Source organism: Vanacampus margaritifer, chromosome 4 (assembly GCF_051991255.1).
Source record: "Vanacampus margaritifer isolate UIUO_Vmar chromosome 4, RoL_Vmar_1.0, whole genome shotgun sequence".
In the NCBI taxonomy this organism is placed as follows: domain Eukaryota; kingdom Metazoa; phylum Chordata; class Actinopteri; order Syngnathiformes; family Syngnathidae; genus Vanacampus; species Vanacampus margaritifer.
This window is the reverse complement of record NC_135435.1, coordinates 4891633-4909742: the sequence shown is the minus strand read 5'-3', so window position 1 is coordinate 4909742 and position 18110 is coordinate 4891633. Positions and strand designations below refer to the sequence as shown.

At 40.9% G+C, this 18110-nt stretch overlaps 2 protein-coding genes across 6 annotated transcripts in view; one reads left to right on the top strand and one right to left on the bottom strand.

Moving 5' to 3' along the window:
- The window catches only part of LOC144049959 (multiple epidermal growth factor-like domains protein 11), a 122998-nt gene that overhangs the window by 50805 nt on the left and 54083 nt on the right, over positions 1-18110 (bottom strand). The gene's annotated exons all lie outside the window — the stretch shown is intronic.
- On the top strand, positions 1899-5399 carry LOC144050263 (protein FAM200B-like). The gene is made up of 4 exons (XM_077563384.1): positions 1899-1981; positions 2054-2319; positions 2430-3052; positions 5282-5399. The coding sequence occupies exons 1-4, from the start codon at positions 1906-1908 to the stop codon at positions 5397-5399; spliced, it is 1083 nt and encodes a 360-aa protein (XP_077419510.1). The 5' UTR covers positions 1899-1905.

The following is an 18110-nucleotide window of genomic DNA, read 5'->3' as shown; positions in this document are numbered from 1 at the left end:
TGCAGGGATTGTTTTTTTTTTTTATAAATTCTGATTATGACCTTCTGCAGAACCTGGCTTGAGGGTGGAGACTTACATGAGAACAGGCCAGGGATTTGGAGTCCAGTAAAAAACAAACAAAAAAACTATACCAACTTTGGAGTTTGGGCCCATGCTGCAAAATTAACATGCTATTTTTCCAGGGTCCCTGATCGACATGTGCCCAAAGAATCATGATTACTTTTTACTCCCTTCTGGTGCCCCTGCATGTGAGGCCTGAGAATGAAAGAATCCAATCTAGCAAGTACTTGGGGAAAAAAAGATAGATTTTTTTTATATGCATATACTGTATAAACATATACAGTATAATGCTTAGTAGTTTGTAAGGCTCCACTGGACTCCTTACAATGTCTGGACCTATTAGACGCTGGACGCTCCCCTCACAGACTTGGCATCAGGCCGCTCCTTCAGTGGTGCAATGTGGCAGCAATGGATGCAACGATATATGCGCAAATGGTTTCAAGTCTCGAGAATGGGTATGAAACTAAAGGCAAGTCAATTGACCTTTAGAAAACCACGCCTAAACCATGCCCCCAAACGGCCAAGATCCATGAAGCTTGTATCCACTCCATTGAAATCCATTGTAAAATCGATCCACAAAAACGCTCAGTCATACACTCTATATTTGTAAAACTATGCCCTGATGAAGACAAGCTTGTGTTAAAACACGTCGGTCAGTTGCAAGAAAACCATACCAAAAAAAGCTCCAACAAGCTGTGGACCTCCAACAAGCAAAATGGTGAAGCGACATACACATGAATTGTGTATATTGGACAAGATATCCCAAGAGTTTGTCAGGTAAAGTCCTATTCTTTCCAAAACTGGAGCGATGTCTTCAATGGATTCAACAGTTGTGGAGGCCTCATCCTCAGCTAAATTTTCCAAGATAAACAAGCATTCCTACGTTTGCTCCAAGGAAAGAGCCCATCACATATGGACTAGGCTAAAGCCATATTGCTAACTAGCAGTCAGAAGCTAGCTTTTAGCTCTGTTGTCAAATTCACTTTTGCCCTAGGGGCAAGATCATCCACAAGCGAGAGACATAGTCGCTCCAGCGTGTCCTGGGACATCCCCGGGACATGCCCAGAACACCTCTCCAGGAGGCATCCGAACCAGATGCCCGAGCCACCTCAACTGGCTCCTTTCAACGCGGAGGAGCAGCGGCTCTACTCCGAGTCCCTCCCGGATAACCGAGTTTCGCACCCTATCTCTTAGGGAGAGCCCGGACACGCTGCGGAGGAAACTCATTTCAGCCGCTTGTATCCAGGATCTTGTTCTTTCGGTCACAACCCACAGCTCGTGACAATAGGTGAGTTTAGGTACGTAGATCGACCGGTAAATCGAGAGCTTCGCCTTAAGACTCAGCTCCTTTTTCACCACAATGGAGCGATACAGATCTGCATCACTGCAGACGCTGCACCGAGCCGCCTGTCGATCTCCCGCTTCATCCTGTCCTCACTCGTGAACAAGACCCCGAGATACTTGAACTCCCGCACTTGGGGCAGGATCTCATCTCCGACCCGGAGAGGGCACGCCACCCTTTTCTGAATAAGGACCATGGTCTCGGATTTGGAGGTGTTGATCATCATCAAAACTGTTTCACACTCGGCTGCGAACCGCTCCAGTGAGAGTTGGAGATCACAGCTTGATGAAGCCAACAGCACCACAACATCTGCAAAAAGCAATGATGAAATGCTGAGGCCACCAAACTCATACCTGTCAACTTGTACGTTTTATACGTATTTTATACGTTTTTTTACCATTTCAAATCATGTACGCCGTACACCGACTTTTGTACGGGGGAAAAAAAATGCGCTGACATGCGCATGCATAGATATACATAGAGTAAATATCGTGGAAGCAAGCATGGAGGAGCCACCTAGTAAGAAACGAAGAACTCAAGGATCGGGTCGACACCAGAAAGAATGGGAGTTACTTCAAGGTGAATATGCTGGCTGGATTAAAGCATCGTTAAGAGGCACTCAATTCTCATTCTGTGTCCCTTGCAATAAAGATGTGAAAGTTGCTGCGAGTGGATTTTACGATCTGAAGAGCCACTTTAAAACTGCCGGACACGTGGAGAATGTGAAAAAAAACAATTCACATGTCCCATTAACCAAGCACTTCGTCTCTACCGCAAATCCTGCAGCATCCCCCAAAACGACAAATGCGGAAATTCTCTTCTGCCATTTTCTTGCTGAGCACAACATTGCTTTCACAGCTGCGGACCACTTCTCGGATTTGGTGAAAGTTATGTTTCCGGATTCACAGACAGCTAAGGTAATTTATTATTATTATTATTATTATTATCATTCATATCTACAATGAATCAGCATTTATGGCACGTGTCAAAAATTAAAATTTTATATTTTAATATTATATTTTTGCAGGAGTTTGCATGTCGGAGGACCAAGGCTACGATGATTGTTAAGGAGAGCCTTGCACGTGGCTACACCCAAGACGTCATTCAGTACTGCAGAACTCACCCATTTACTCTCATGATTGATGAAAGCAATGATCGTACTACCAAAAAGCGACTTGTTGTGTTAGCTCACTTCTTTGATGGGGAGAACACAAATACCAGACTCCTCGATTTACCAGAGTTGGCATCAGGCACAGCAGCATCAATCTTTGCCGTTATTGACAACATTTTACAAGAAAATGACATTCCATGGAGTAACGTTGTGGGATTTGCAAGCGACAATTGCAACACCATGGTTGGAAAGAAAAACTCTGTCTTGTCTAGGATAAAAGAAAAAAATGGGGCTGTTTTTAGTGTTGGATGCATTTGTCATCTTGGCAATCTGTGTGTCAAAGATGGACTGAAGACATTGCCAGTAAACATAGATGACTTGCTGGTGGATATATTTTATTTTTTTAAAAATAGTTCCAAACGAATTGAGGATTTTAAAGAGTTTCAGGACTTTACAAATTCCGAGCAAGAAAAAATCCTAAAGCATTGTCCGACACAATGGTTGTCTCTGCAAAAAGTGGTTGAAAGAACATTGTCTCAGTACGAAGCACTCAAAAGCTACTTCGCTAGCCATGCGGATGTTGAAAGGGCAGGTAAAGTGAAAAGCATCCATGATCGACTTCAAGACCCTGTTACTCTCCTCACACTCCACTTCCTCAGCTTCATCCTGCCTCAAATAAATCAATTCAATATTGTGTTCCAAACAGAGGCATGTATGATTGGAGATTTGCTACCAGAAATGGAAAGACTCTTAAAGAAACTCTTGGTGAAATTTGTGCAAATGGAACATGTCAAATCTGCTGATAGCCTGCTGGCAGTTGATTATACAAACAGATGCCTGCAGCATGAAGATAGCAGGCTTGCTGTTGGCTTGGGCACCAGGGCCCTCTTCCAAGACACCAATGAGGAGGATGAAATCAGGCAAAGCATCACACCAGCCATGCAAGCAACTTTTTTTCCCTCTGTTCGCTCCTTCTACGAGGCTGTTGTAACTAAAATGATACAAAAATTTCCATTTGAGAATACAATACTGAGTGACTTGGTGGTGTTGGACCCAAGAAAGAGAGAGATGTTGGATTACACAAGTATTGTTAAGCTTGCAAACAAGTTTACACCAGACTTTGATCAGGAACAATTAAAAGATGAATGGGAAGACTATCAACTAATACCTGATGATCTTCTCCCTCAGAAAAGTCAGGATGGACAACCAATTCGTCCAGAGACATTTTGGCCTCATGTGTTCAAAATGAAAACTGGTTTGGGGCTGGATCGCTTTCCACTGATGAGAAAGATGTATCTAATTTTACTCAGCCTTCCTCACAGTAATGCTGATAGCGAGCGGGTTTTCAGCCATGTGAGGAAAATTCATACAGAGTACAGAAAGACAATGGGAACAGACACTCTTACTTCTTTATTACAGATGAAATTGAACTGTGACAACTGTTGCTCACAAGTGAGACCCTCATTAGAGCAGATAAAGTCTGCTAAATCATGCACATTGGCTTACAATAGGAAGCACTGAAGGCACAGTTTATTGCATTGTAAACTTTTTAAATTGAATAAAAGACTTTGTATGCAAATTACCTTTGTTATTTCTATTACACTGTCTGGTTACCGCGAGTAAACATGCGTCGTACGGTGTTTGTAAGGTTTTTTTGGGGTTTGTAAGGGGAATCATAATCATTTATAAGGGCAGTTATCGGCAGAGGTTGACAGGTATGCAAACTGGACCCACTCAACGCCACTGCTGCGCCTAGAAATTCTGTCCATAAAAGTTGTGAACAGAATCAGTGATAAAGGGCAGCCCTGGCAGAGTCCAACCCTCACTGGAAACAACAACTTACTGCCGGCAATGCAGACCAAACTCTGACATAGGTCGTACAGTCTGTATCAAGGGGCTCGGTACCCCATACTCCCGAAGCACCCCCACAGGGCTCCCCGAGGGACACGGTCAAATGCCTTCTTTAAATCTACAAAACAGAGATTGGTTGGGGGAACTCCCATGCACTCTAGAGGACTCTGCCAAGGGTGTAGAGCTGGTCCACTGTTCCATGGCTGGGACGAAAACCACACTGTTCCTCCTGAATCCGAGATTCGACTTCCTGACAGACCCTCCTCTTCAGCACCCCTGAATAGACCTTATCAGGGAGGCTGAGGTGTGTGATCCCTCTATAGTTGGAACACACCATCCGTTCCCCTTTCTTAAAAAGGGGGACTACCACCACGATATCCCAATCGAGAGGCACTTTCCCCCATGTCCACGCGATGTTGTAGAGGCGTGTCAATCATGACAGCAAGAGCCTTTAGGAATTCCGGGCGGATCTCATCCACCATCGGGGCCTTGCCACCGAGGAGCTTTCCAACCACCTCAGTGACTTCAACCCCAGAGATAGGACAGCCCACCTCAGAGTCCCCAGATTCTGCTTCTTCAAAAGAAGATGTGTCGGTGGAATTGAGGAGGATTTCGAAGTATTCTCCCCAACGACTCACAACGTCCCGAGTCGAGGTCAATAGCACCCCATCTCCACTATACACAGTGTTAATGGTGCACTGCTTTCCTCTCCTGAGACGCCGGATGGTGGACCAGAATTTTCTCACCGAAACTCCTCCCATGTCCGAGTTTTTGCCTCAGTGGCCACCGAAGCCGCATTCCGCTTGGCCAGCCGGAACTTGTCAGCTGCCTCGGGAGTCCCACAAGCCTAAAAGGCCCAATATGACTCCTTCTTCAGCTTGGCGGCATCCCTTACCGCTGGTGTCCACCACCCATAGGAGGAGGGGACCCATGTTGTCTTTTCAGGCTATGCCCAGCTGGGCCCCATGGGTGAAGGCCCGGACGCTCGCCTTTGAGCCCCACCTCCAGGCCTGGTTCCATAAGAGCCCCTGGTGACCTGGGTCCGGGCAAGGGAAACCACGATCCAATATTTGTACTCGTCATAAGAGGTCAGTGAGCCATGTTTTGTCTGGTCCCTCACCTAGGACCTGTTTGCGATGGGTGACTCTGCCAGGGGCATAAAGCCCCAGACAACATAGCCCATAGGATCATTGGGACACGCAAACCCCTTCACCACGATAAGGTAATGACTCACGGAGGGGAGGGTTCCAGTTTTGAGAATTTTAAATCCTAAAATGTCATTTGAACATTTTCAGTTAAATGGTGTCCAGAGTAGGTATTTCAGAGTTGATCATATAGTGTTAGATTAATTTTGGAGATATGTAATTAATTAAACTCCACCTTCGCACCTGCACATCTCCAATTTGAGACAGAAGAGTCAGCGCAGCACCAATTTCCTCCTCCTTTATTTTTACATGGTAAGTAAAATTAGGTCCAAACTTACTAAAATAAATAGGAAATTATGCTGTGAACTGCAATATGTACAATGATAGGAATGGAATGTATCCATCCATATATATTACAAAAATGTGTTTGTTGCCAGGAATAAACTGCAAATTTGTAAATTTGTAGCTAGCAGTTAGCAAACTAGCAATTTATGGGAGTAGCTGCCCTAATAATAGTAGTAAGAAAAATAATCGGTAAAACCATTTATTTTTTTAGGGTGTTTAGATTCACGTGTTTGCCTTTAAACGGAAAAAAAGAAAAGAAAGAAAAGCTGACAGATGCAAGAAATGTATAAGCACTTTTTAATATGGTGATAAATTATGCAGCCTACAGCGCTAGGGTTAGGGTTAAAGGTGCATTGTGCCGTTTAAAAAAGTAATATTAAAGCCTTTTCTACATCATGCATGCTCCACCAATGCCCAGATGAGTACGACGACCCGTGACTGTTTTACTCTGACTGCACCTATCAGCTTTTATCTTCCCTTTATAGTAGAGTGTGCGGACCGGCACACTCCACAGTTTCTTTGGAGAGGGGAGGGGCGGAGTTTTTCGTACCTAATTTGAAGTCATGTTCATCAATCAATCTGTTTCATGTTTGAACATCACTGAAATCAAATATTATGGCTTAATGTTCCATTAATATAGAATTTTTCCATGCTTAATATGTGAACCCTAACCAAGACGTTTTGTTGAATATTTCCATAAAAAATTGACATTTAAACATCTATTCGGCCGCATATTGAATCGATTCAAGAATTGCGCGCTGTAATATCGCGATATATTGCCGAATCAATATTTTTTAACACCCCTAGGGTCTACTATATCAGCATATGTCTGGGAGGATGATTGGTCAGAGGCACACAACTTACAGACATCTATGACTAGAACATGGAAACAATGGCAAATTTTCCATATCTGGTGCTTTCTGGCAAATGACAATGAAGCTGAACAGTAGCGAGAGCAACCCCATTCAGGCCATTAAAGTAAACTCAGAGAGCCAATTCCACTTAGAATGCAATGTGAATCGAAGGGAAGCGCAGGCGCAGTCAGGGCTTTTTGTAGTCATCTGTGCTTTGGTGGAGCATGCATAATTGTAGAGAAATCTTTAACATTAACATTTTAAACTCCACAGTGCATCTTTAAATCAAGTAACGTTCAGTCTGCCTCGTGAGAGCTCAGTTTAGCCAGCATCAGATGATTAACGTGTTGTTTTTTTCTCTTGCTTTTTTTTAACAATACGTTTCCAGCTATTAGATTAGCTGCCAGCACAAGCAATTAGCTAGAAATATCGTTGCCACTTAACACTGCACACTAAATACATTTATTCAATTAATTTTTACGCTTTAATGGTAATGTATTTTGCAAATTAAGATGTGTGAGGTGAAACTGACATGCTCTCCTAATTTGTAGTTAAAGTGAAGAGGCTGTTTAAAGATGTTTATTGTTTTAACATATTAATGATAAATAATACAGTTATTTAAATGGTGTCCTTATTTTCACATCTGCCTATGATTTTATGCTCCGGGAACAGGTTACTTCAATCAGTCACAATATTTCTTATTTCTGCAATGGATTGTGTTCAGTCTTTATTGTATAATTACAAATCAAAAATTACAAAAAGAAAAAAAGAAAACAACCTCAATTCTCAAGAGTTGTGAGCATCATAAAGCATGGCAGACAGACAGTGAACAGACTCATACTCTCTGAACTTCGATTGCTTGTTGCATGGATGGATAAATGATCATGAAGCTGTTCTGCAACTGTCATTAGGTTTGCCGATCAGTTAACCCAGGCAAGGAGTGAAAAATCGATACTGCTGTCAGCCAGCGGACGCTCTGTTCACCTAAATTTTATGTCATGCAACCACCAATGAAGGAACCAATCAGAACAGGCACACGCACACACCACGGATACATAAGGACCATAGTATTGCTGACAGCCTCGAGCTAATTTCATCCACTTTTAATTCAGTGAAATCTTTGTCACTATGTGGTTTAGCGAGACGCAAAGCTAACTCAGAGGAGTATATGTAGTAGGGGTGTTGGAAAAAATAGATTCAGCAATATATCATGGTATTACAGCGCGCAATTCTCGAATCGATTCAATATGCGGTCAAATTGATTTTTAAACATAAATTTTTAATGGTAATATTTAACAAAACGTCATACTTAGGGTTAGGATTTACACATTAAGCATACAAGAATGTTATATTAATGGAACAATAAGCCTTAATATTTTATTTCAGTGCTGTTCAAACATGAAACAGACTGCAACCTGAATTTTCAGATAAATTAATACATTTTCATACAAATCTTACAGTATACATGTACAAATTGACTAATTTGTATTTTCTAAATTTGAGTTTTAAAAAAATCGCAATAATCAATTTATAGATTCGTATCGGGATTAATCGGTATCGAATCGAATCGTTTGGCTTTTACAGGCAACAGAGCAACTATCATACGTTGTTAAATACGACAATTTGATATTTATCACAAACAAAAGCTTAAACTGAAACAAGAAAACTCTTTATTAAGATTAGCTCTGCTAAGGGATTTAAAACATGTAGGAACATTACTTGATCTTTTATTCTCCCAGGTTAGTCAAATACCAAAAAAAAATCGTATATGAACAAGTTACAACTTATTACTTAAAAGCAGTATAAATCACATTTAGACATATTTATATGGTGAAGGGTTTAGTGTGGAAAATAGTGGAGCGTGCCTGTGTAACGTTCGTTGACATACAATCCATTCATATTTCCAAGCAGCACAGATTTATTTCCCCGCAGTGCACAGCACTTTATTCAAGTTGACATATTTAGACGGGTTAAGCTATTTTCATGAGAGCATTTTTAGACTGCCACAGGGTCTCTTGACAAATTAATAAAAAATATTTTCCAAAACAAGCAGCAGGGCGGCAAGTTAGCCCAGCAATGTAGCACATCATGTAACGTAATCTGTAAATTACTACTACAGCTAAAAAAATAAGGAATGGGTTGTTTTTAAATTGCATTCAGGATTTTGCCCTTTCAAACTATGTCAAACAAATCTGAGTTGTTAGGCGACGATTGACCCATAAACCTATATGCGCACTTGTGTTTAATTCAGAACCATTGATTTCCTATTTCCAATTAATAATTGTAATTAGTGGCAGCATATTTCAGGCTGTTTGGGACATGGGTCGATGAGGGGGCGGGCAGAGCAGATGGATGAAACAGTTTACAGCTCACAGGGTGTCAGTTGAGAGTAACACTGACTGGCCAGCCAATGTGCATTCATACAGTATGTTGGCGTGTCTTGATGATGAAGATAGACCATACTTGAGAAAATTGCACTCATCCACAACTAATGTGACTTTCCTTGCACTGCCCTTTTCACAAGGTTCCAAGACTGTATAATTGCTGTAATTAAACTTTGTCAACATATTTACTGTCCAGTGTAGCATGAGATCTGGCAACAGTTCACTTGATGGCTTTTGACTGAGTTGGATTTGTTGAAAAATGTTCCACCTTGCTTTCATGTACGCTAATTATATTTTAATGATCTTGTTTTATGCAAAGTGGGCCTTAAATCTGAGTTGTGCTGAGGGCTCCATTTAGATTGGGTTAAAGGTGAAAGCTTCATCGAGCACATTACTGAAAAGGAGGCACCCACCAGACCACAGGGTGGATTTGCAAGAGGATTATTTTACCAACACTACAACAATTGAGGCATACATCAATTTCAACATTTTACAGACAATTAGAACCCAATTTTAAAAAAAGATGAAAAATATTATCCTCAGACCAAGTCTGTAGATACAACTTTTACTTCACACTGATACCAGTACGAGTACTGAACTTCTTGGTACACTCTAGAAAAGAGAATTGTTGAACCAACTTAATTGAAGTAAAGTGGTATCGCACGATTGAATTTAGTTAATCCAAGTTAATATAGTAAATTTAATTAATTAAGAGGTCATTAAATCATTCACTGCCATAAATTCATTAAAAAAACAAAAAAAAGATTATTAAAAATTAGGGGCAAGAGACTTCACTAGTTAACTCACGATTAATCACAAATTTTATATCGGTTCTAAATGTACAATAAAAAAATTCTAGGTTTTCATACTCTTGTTAACAAAAGTAGGGAAAAATGTTAAACCAAATGAAATAGTTAAAATGATTTTGTGACGTTTATAGCCGTCAATGGCAGTGAATGAATTAAAAAAAAAAAAGAATAAAAATTGAAGGCGTCAGGCGATTAAAGTTTTTAATCATAATTAATCGCATGACTTCACTAGTTAACTCGCGATTAATCACAAACTTTATATCTGTTCTAAATGTACAATAAAAAATTCTAGGTTTTCATACTCTTGTTAACAAAAGTGGGGGGAAAAAAGTTAAACTAATAGAAATAGTTCAAATGAATTTTTGACGTTTATAGCCGTCAATGGCAGTGTATGAGTTTGGAATGACACATAATTTTAAGGAATTCCCCACATAGCATTTTTCTTTCTTAAAATTGCATGAAATCAATGGCAATTTTCAATTCTTCTAAATTCTAGTTCCTGATCGTAAAACAGCCACAAAAGGGTCCAAAATTGGCATCAGCTGCCTTTGTGAGTACCTTGAATTAAGACCTGGTGTAAGAATACGGTTTTCACTTTAAGAGAAAAACTATTTTGCACTTCTATCAGCCTTTTTTACTCTGCCTACAAAGCATCTTGTCAAGTTAGACATTATAATTTCAAAATAAGTACTAAGTTCAAAGTGTGTTTTTTTTCATACTCTTTCATAAATGTATATAGCATTGTTTGTTAGAATTATCATAAATTTATTTTGAAGGGTTTTGTCTACTATATATCTGCAACTGTTGCTTTAATGTTTTGATTTGGGGGGGTTTGTGGCGGGTCAAGTCCGCAAACCGAAGAGGAGTGGGAGGAGGGATGGAAGCTGCTACTGTGCCCCTCATCTGTAGACCAAAGTGGAAGGAGACAGCCAATGAATAATTTTTAGCTATTTTCAAGTCAAAGCCAAATCAGTTCTGTGAGGTGGAAAAAATCTATTGTGCCGGTCACTTCAGCTGAAAGCCGGCAGTGGATGATAAACACGTTTTGTGGAAATTAATCAGAGTGCAGTTAGAGAGAGAAAAGAGGTGGTTAGAGAAGGAAGAGGGAAGCAGGTGAGGAAGCAGTGTCGAGTAGGCAAGTTCGTTTTAATCTTTAATGGTTTGTCTATCACAAGGTTTGGCCAACGCGAGCTCACGTGGGATTAGAGGGAAAACGGGTAATCAAAGGTTTCTGAGGTGAGCTGGCAGTGCAGTTAGTTCTCCATTTCAGACAAACATGATTGATGACATTTCTGCGGTTGGAAAAAGATTTCATAGAAAATAACAGACCAAAATGTCTTAGGAAATTATTTAATTCATCAATCGGATTGGATGAAACCACCACTTAGTGCCTGTGCAACTTCCTTCTTTTTCCACTATGACATTTGCAAAGGGAAATTTTTTTTTCATGCATCTTAGAGAACAGGAGTGTAATGTAAGCTTCAATTTCGAGGAAATCTTTCAGAAATTCTCTACAGCATGATTTAGGCTACATGTTGCGTGACAGGTATAACTCATTTACTCTCAAATAGATTAAAATAAAAGAAAGAAAGAGGCATGATTTTAAAGAAACACACCATTTATTGAAAACTAACCAGTTATTCTATGAAATGGTTAATTTCAACTCTTCCCTGTCAATGTCAATTCATGCTGAGCGGTTCTGATTTTATCATTCTTTTTTAGGATATATTTTTGCATTAGGTAGTCGGAGCTGCCATTTCTAGCGTACTTTTTCGCCTACTGTGAACAAGCTTAAAAAAACATGGCTTTGAATGACTACAGTACAAAAACATTGACGAGGAATTTTTGGGTCCCACAGCGGACATTAAATGGTGAATTACGCCCTATAGCAATGAAGCACTTCTTCAAAAGTAGTACAGCCATGGGGGATTCAACAAAGATTTGAGTCCAGCCGAAAGTGTGGCCGATGATGACGCATTCAGCCGCCACATGGCGAGTAAAGGCTAGCGACCGTCCACAAATTATATAGTCCAGTGACATATGTAAAGTTTAAGTCAACGTTAATAGGACAAATCACTATAAAGCAAACAAAATTGTGTTAGTTTGTTTTTTTCATTTTGAATGCTGTAGTAGCTACAAATGTCAGACCACAGCTTACAGTACTTCAGCTGAAAATGCCATCTTATCTTTCATTGTGGAGAAACAGGAGGCGTTTAAGGGGCCAAAGTATTCACAAATGGACAAATATATTCACCAAGAATCAACAAAGACACCTTTTCCATTCTGATTGCAGCAGTATTTGACAATGATAGGCCACACGAACGACAGCTCAAAACTGAATTATATCTGTCTTTATGAGGAAACAGGGATGTTTAAGGGACAAAAGAGGTTGCAAATTTGTTGTTGCTCCACAATGATGGATACAATGGCATTTTCAGTTGTAGTAAGCAGTGGTCCATCATTTGCAATCACTACATCATCCATCCATCCATTTTCTTAACCGCTTGTCCTCACAAGGGTCGCGGGGGCGCTGGAGCCTAGCCGATCTGGCTTCGAGGCAGTGGGCGGGGTACACACTGAACTGGTTGCCAGCCAATCCAGGGAACACAGAGAGACGAACAACCATCCACACTGATAATCACACCTATGGACAGATTGGAGTCTTCAATTAACCTGCCATGCATGCCTTTGGAATGTACCCGGAGAAAACCCACGCAAGCACGGGGAGAATATGCAAACTCCACCCAGGAAGGCAGAAGCCTGGACTCGATCTCACGTCCTCTGCAATCACTACATCATTCAAAATGAAAAAAAATAAATAAAACTAACAACCTTTTATTTGTTTTATGTTGATTTGTCCCACTATTTACCATTTACATACATTACCTTGAAATATGTAATTTATGGACGGCCCCTAACGCTGGACAGTAAGAGTGAATATCAAACATCTAACAACTTTTACGCGCTCTGCCAGCTACACTTTGGTGTGCTTATCAGCCCCTACCCCAAGGAAGGACATAAAACCTGAGGATTACGCGATCAGAATTTGCACAGTATTTGGCAATATAAGACGGCATTTTTTTTTTATAGTTACATCAGGAAACTCACATTGATATGTAAGAAAGCGTCCTTTGTTTTTGCACGGGATACAACAGTGACCACGTGACTTCCCAGGGTATGTTATGATTTTAATACTTAATCAGCTTTTAAAAAATTCATAGAATAAGATGACATAGATATTTGCACTTTTATTTTTTTATACACACTGCCTAAATGAATACTGGAAATTTTGGTTTTCAGTGGTGTATTGCTTTAAAAGGTAATTAGGATACTGTATAGTAAGTAGCTGGTAGCAAACATTTAAAGAAATATGTATGTAAGAATGTTTGTTTTTAATGAACGGCGATAATTTGCTGACTTGACTGCATTTTATTGAAAGTGGAATATGTTTGTCCTCCGGGGACATGAAGCATGAATTAAAAGAACCACTTTATATTCAGTGGCCAAATAATCTTAATTAATGTGCATTTGCGCGTGCATGTGTGCGAACGCGTGTACGTGTGTTGCTGTCAGGGTATTTATATTATCAGTCAAGAACTTGCTGTTAAAACTCACCTCTCTCATGGTGACTCATGGATAGCCTTGATAGTAGCAATTATTTTGTTTATAAACAGAAAGGACTGAAAATTTGAAGTCAAACTTTAGTTCTAACACACAAAATGCAACTGTATGACTCCCTTCAACTCCTACAACCAAAATGAGTCAGTCACTTCTTTGCATTTTATATTGTGAGTAGTATATATAAACAGTGGTGATTTTTTAATTTGTTAATCTTTTGCAAACTTCCTTCTCTGTAGTGAACATGTCAATGCATGTCAGTTGTAATTGAACCGTTTTTTAAGGAAATTAGAATGGATTATGTTTGCTCAGAAAAAAATGGCTCATAGATATTATTCACATGACGTCATTTGCCCCACATTGCGTGCCGTTGACGGGTCCGTGGAATGTCGAATAGGAACGAGAAGTGTCCGGAATTGCAAAGATAAATTGAACGGAAATCCAATCGACAAAGTCTGCCAAAATCTGTTCTGACCATTTTGATTAAGGTAAGTGTCATTGTAAGATGGTAAAAATGCTTTTACCATAATGCGATCATGATATATGTGAGCCGCTAGCTGTGGCTAGCTCTGGCTAAAAATAGATCTGGTGGTCAAGATTTTGGTGGTCGATTTTGAGATCTCTCCAAATACCCTCCTTAAGGTCTCTTATTTTCCTTTCCCAGCAGCCCAAAAGTTGAAATTGTTGTTAAAGTGTACAACAATAAGTGATGAATCAACAATATTATTGTTCTTTTTGATGTAACATGCTAGCGCTACTAGCTATTGCGGTCGAGGAACTAGCTAACTTGGTTTAAAAGTAACCCTCGAATTCACAAATGATAAATGCACATAGCAACCAATAAAAGCCGAAAGTACAGAAGACGCAAGAATGTCCGTGTTTTTGCCAATATCCCCTATGGGATTGTGGTGAAATTTTATTTAAAAGTTTTCTGGTGAATTAATTGACCAAACTAAAGAGCCGGCTTGTTGGGGTGGGGGGCTGGGTTGGTGGGGATGGCTGGGTGGGGGGTGTTTGGGGTGGGGAGTCAGGGGATTTGGGGGCCATGGGGTGGCGGGGGCTGGGTTGTGGTGGGTGGCGGCTGTGGGCCAGTGGGGTGCCTGGTGGGCCTGCCGTGCCCCGTTCTGCTGCGTTGGGCTTGGAGCGCGGTCCGTGTTGGGGCGGGGGGCGCTCCGGGCTCCTGGGTTTGCTCTCTGGTGGCCCTCGGGGGTTGTGCCCTGGTGCTGCCGTGGCCTGGGGGGCCCTGGGTGGTTGTGCTTGCCCTGTCCTGGCCGGCGTCGACGGTTCCCTTCTTTGGTGGAGGTTTTCATGTATGCCAGATCCACCACACCAGCATCTACCGAAATTCAAACACAATCTGCTTCTTCCTCTAGTCGCTGAATCAGTGGAGGCTGATGTTTGTGGATGTCACTCTGCTTCATCTATCCTTCCTTCCTTCCTTCCTTCAGTCTTTCCTTTGGTCTCTTGAGGTCTCCCTTAATTTGTTGTAATTTAGATGTTTCTTGGGTTGGTGAAAAATTCTGGTTTGTAACCCTGTGGGTAGTAGCTGGTGTCTGGTTCGGTGCTGAATTTCACTTTTCTTTGATCCTTCCTTGGGTCTCCTGACAACTTCACGACTCTAGCGGGATTCTGAAGTCTTCGGTTTAGGAGAAGGGTATGGGATTTTTAATACGTTTTTAGATGAATTAACACACACACACACACAAAGAAAAAAAAGAGCACAATGATGATGACATCTTGAATCGGTAAGATTACCGAATGAACAATACTGAGCTCTCCCAAAAAAAAAAGAGCACGGTTGTCTCGCCTCAATCTGCCTTCATGCATTTGGGTCCACTATCACCTGCACAACATAACAGAATGACTTGACCAAGTAAGGACCCAGCGAGAGGGACATGGCCTGTCCCTGCTCCACGGCAGCAGCGGGCCCCAGTCCCTGCTCCACGGCAGCCTCAAGTCCCCGTCCCGGCTCCACGGCAGCCTCAAGTCCCCGTTCCGGCTCCACGGCAGCGTCAGTCTCAAGCCCTTTTGCCTGTTCTGCTACAGTCCCTGGTCTCTGTTTTGTACATTGTTTGCTTTTTGTTTTTCTTTACATTACATTACGTTAAAGAGCACGCTTGCCTCGCCTCACTCTGCCTTCCTGCATTTGGGTCCACTATTACCCACACAACATGACACAAGCACTGGATGCTTAATGTCAGCGCAAACGTGAAACATTGATTACGAATAGCTCAGCTCAACCCTTCAATGTTGGTAGAGGTTATCCGCCTGCCATTCAAGCATGACTAAGTTTTAAAGGGTCTTTTTTGAGAAGTCTAGTATTTTCTGCATTGGAGCGAAAACTTAATTGGTGACAAAATGCACATTTAAGTGTTCAACCTCCTTTATGTCATGACTGAGTTTTCTTCAAAGTTCCATAATGTATTTATGCAAGTGTTCTTGTTTTCGTGATGCTACAATGATCAATTTCTACTAGTAGTAAGCAATTCAAAGCGCTTCCGATTTATTTGGGTTTGTTTGCCCATGGTTTTATTTGCGCAATGTTTCTCAATCAGTGAGTCGTGGCACATTAATGTGCCGTAGCAGATCAGGTGTGCCGCAGGATCCAATGTCAATTATTTTGATCATAAAGAAAGAAAAAAAAATCCAATAACTTTTTGTTCAGTAATCTATCTATGCAAACCATGAATAGTAACAGGCAAAATAATCAAATGCTCTTCCACTATATCACAGAAGGAACATAATTAACCTGTATATTCACTTTTTGTGAATGGTTTTGCTAAGTGGCATGCTGTTAGTTTTTTTCTGATGAGATATATGTTCATTGGCTCAACAAAGGTTGGGAAGCACGGTGTTAGCGAACTACTTCTTGTTTCATGGCGAATGGGGACAATATGAGAGGTGCCATTCTGATTCTTGGGGGTTCCAATGATCCAATTTTGACTCACAAACATGGTGACCAAAATGGATTGAAATATAATTGGTTGTTAAATTGGAATTGGTTGTTGCTTCATGCACCATTTCTCCAAGTTTTGTGGACATTGGTTTCACATTTGCTTGTGAAACCGAGCTCTGTCCTATTTGTTCATGTTAGTCATATTGACTGCTGTGGTGACCGAAGACTCTTGCACAGTACTGTATGCACTATATAAGATTACGTAATTTCCATAACGTTCATAATTCCTGACAACTGTGCTACTATCGAAAGAATTGTTGGAATTGTCCCCATTACTTGCGATCATTTTATGATCAGTTGTGGTTTTCACGTGTCCTTGCAGAAGGTTTGAGAGGACGTGCTCTTATCTCATCAAGAAAGCAAGGACTACAAAGGCATCAGGTATCTCCTCTTATCTCATAATTAATTCCACCAGTGTTTGCTGCTCAGTTTAACTTAATTCATCCATGTTAGTGCTGAGTCTCAGCCATTTTCCCATAAGTTGTGTCGTAAACTTCAACAAATCAGCTGAAGTCCTTGAACAATAGTTTACAGATACAAACAGAAGTAGCGATGTGAGTGAGCCCTGGTACTTTTTTGTAATACAAGAACATCTTCATGGAAGGCCTAACGGCAGACTATTCCCTGAGGTCTTTGTCTCTTATTTAGCCAACAGCAGCCTATCAGCTCAAACCAGCGGCTTAGTTCATTCTTTTCGACGGTGATTGCCTGTAGGAGCTTGAGACTTTGTTCCCGCTGTCTCCCGGTGGAAGGATGACCTTCCCATCTCATTCAGGACTGCAGAGTCACTGCTTATGTACAAGAGGGGATTGAAAACTCCTCTCTTCAAGAAACATGTCACGTCTTACTAGGGCCTACTTTTCCTCTTTTCACACCTCCACTTTGTCTCGCAGAAAACTTAACCTTTTAGACCTGCATAAATTATTTACTTTGCACATCTCATGAACTCAGAAGAAGGTGAGAACATGTAAGAAGCACATGCCCGAATGTATGTCTTTTATTCTGGACTGCACCGACAAGGTTTAACTTTAAAACCAGATTATATAATGATTTAAATTTAAACTCCCTTGCACCAGACTTTAAACCTATTTTAAAATTAAGACAGATTACATTAAACCTTACTTTAACTTCAAAGACTTTAAGAGTAAGCCGAGTTTAAATTTAACGCTGCTGCTCCTGGGACAATTCACCCACAAACGCGGCCAACTTTACAACCTGTGCTGGTAAAATTTGAATCCAGTTGCACGGCGCGAGTCCATGTTAAAATGAGTGGAGCAATGGCTCATCTTTGAGTCGTGATTCGTATGCATCAAGCGCCACGGTTCGGCTCGTACATAGTACGCAAAATGCGCTGCAGAGGCCAACTTCAAGATAAAAGTCTTCCAACTAATACATTGACGTCAATGCAATTGCCTTGTTACTTGTATTTTGAAATTGACCTACGCAGCGCGTGGAAGGCGTCGCGGCTCAAGGCGGCCAGCTTGACTCGTCCTCATGCGACTTTTTCAACATTACCACAACGCCACCTTGAAATTATATTTAATTGCCAATTAAGGACGCTAAGAAAGTTAATTCGTCTCTCACTGTATGATACGACATAAGTCTCCTGCCGTTAGCATCTAGCCACTAACAGGA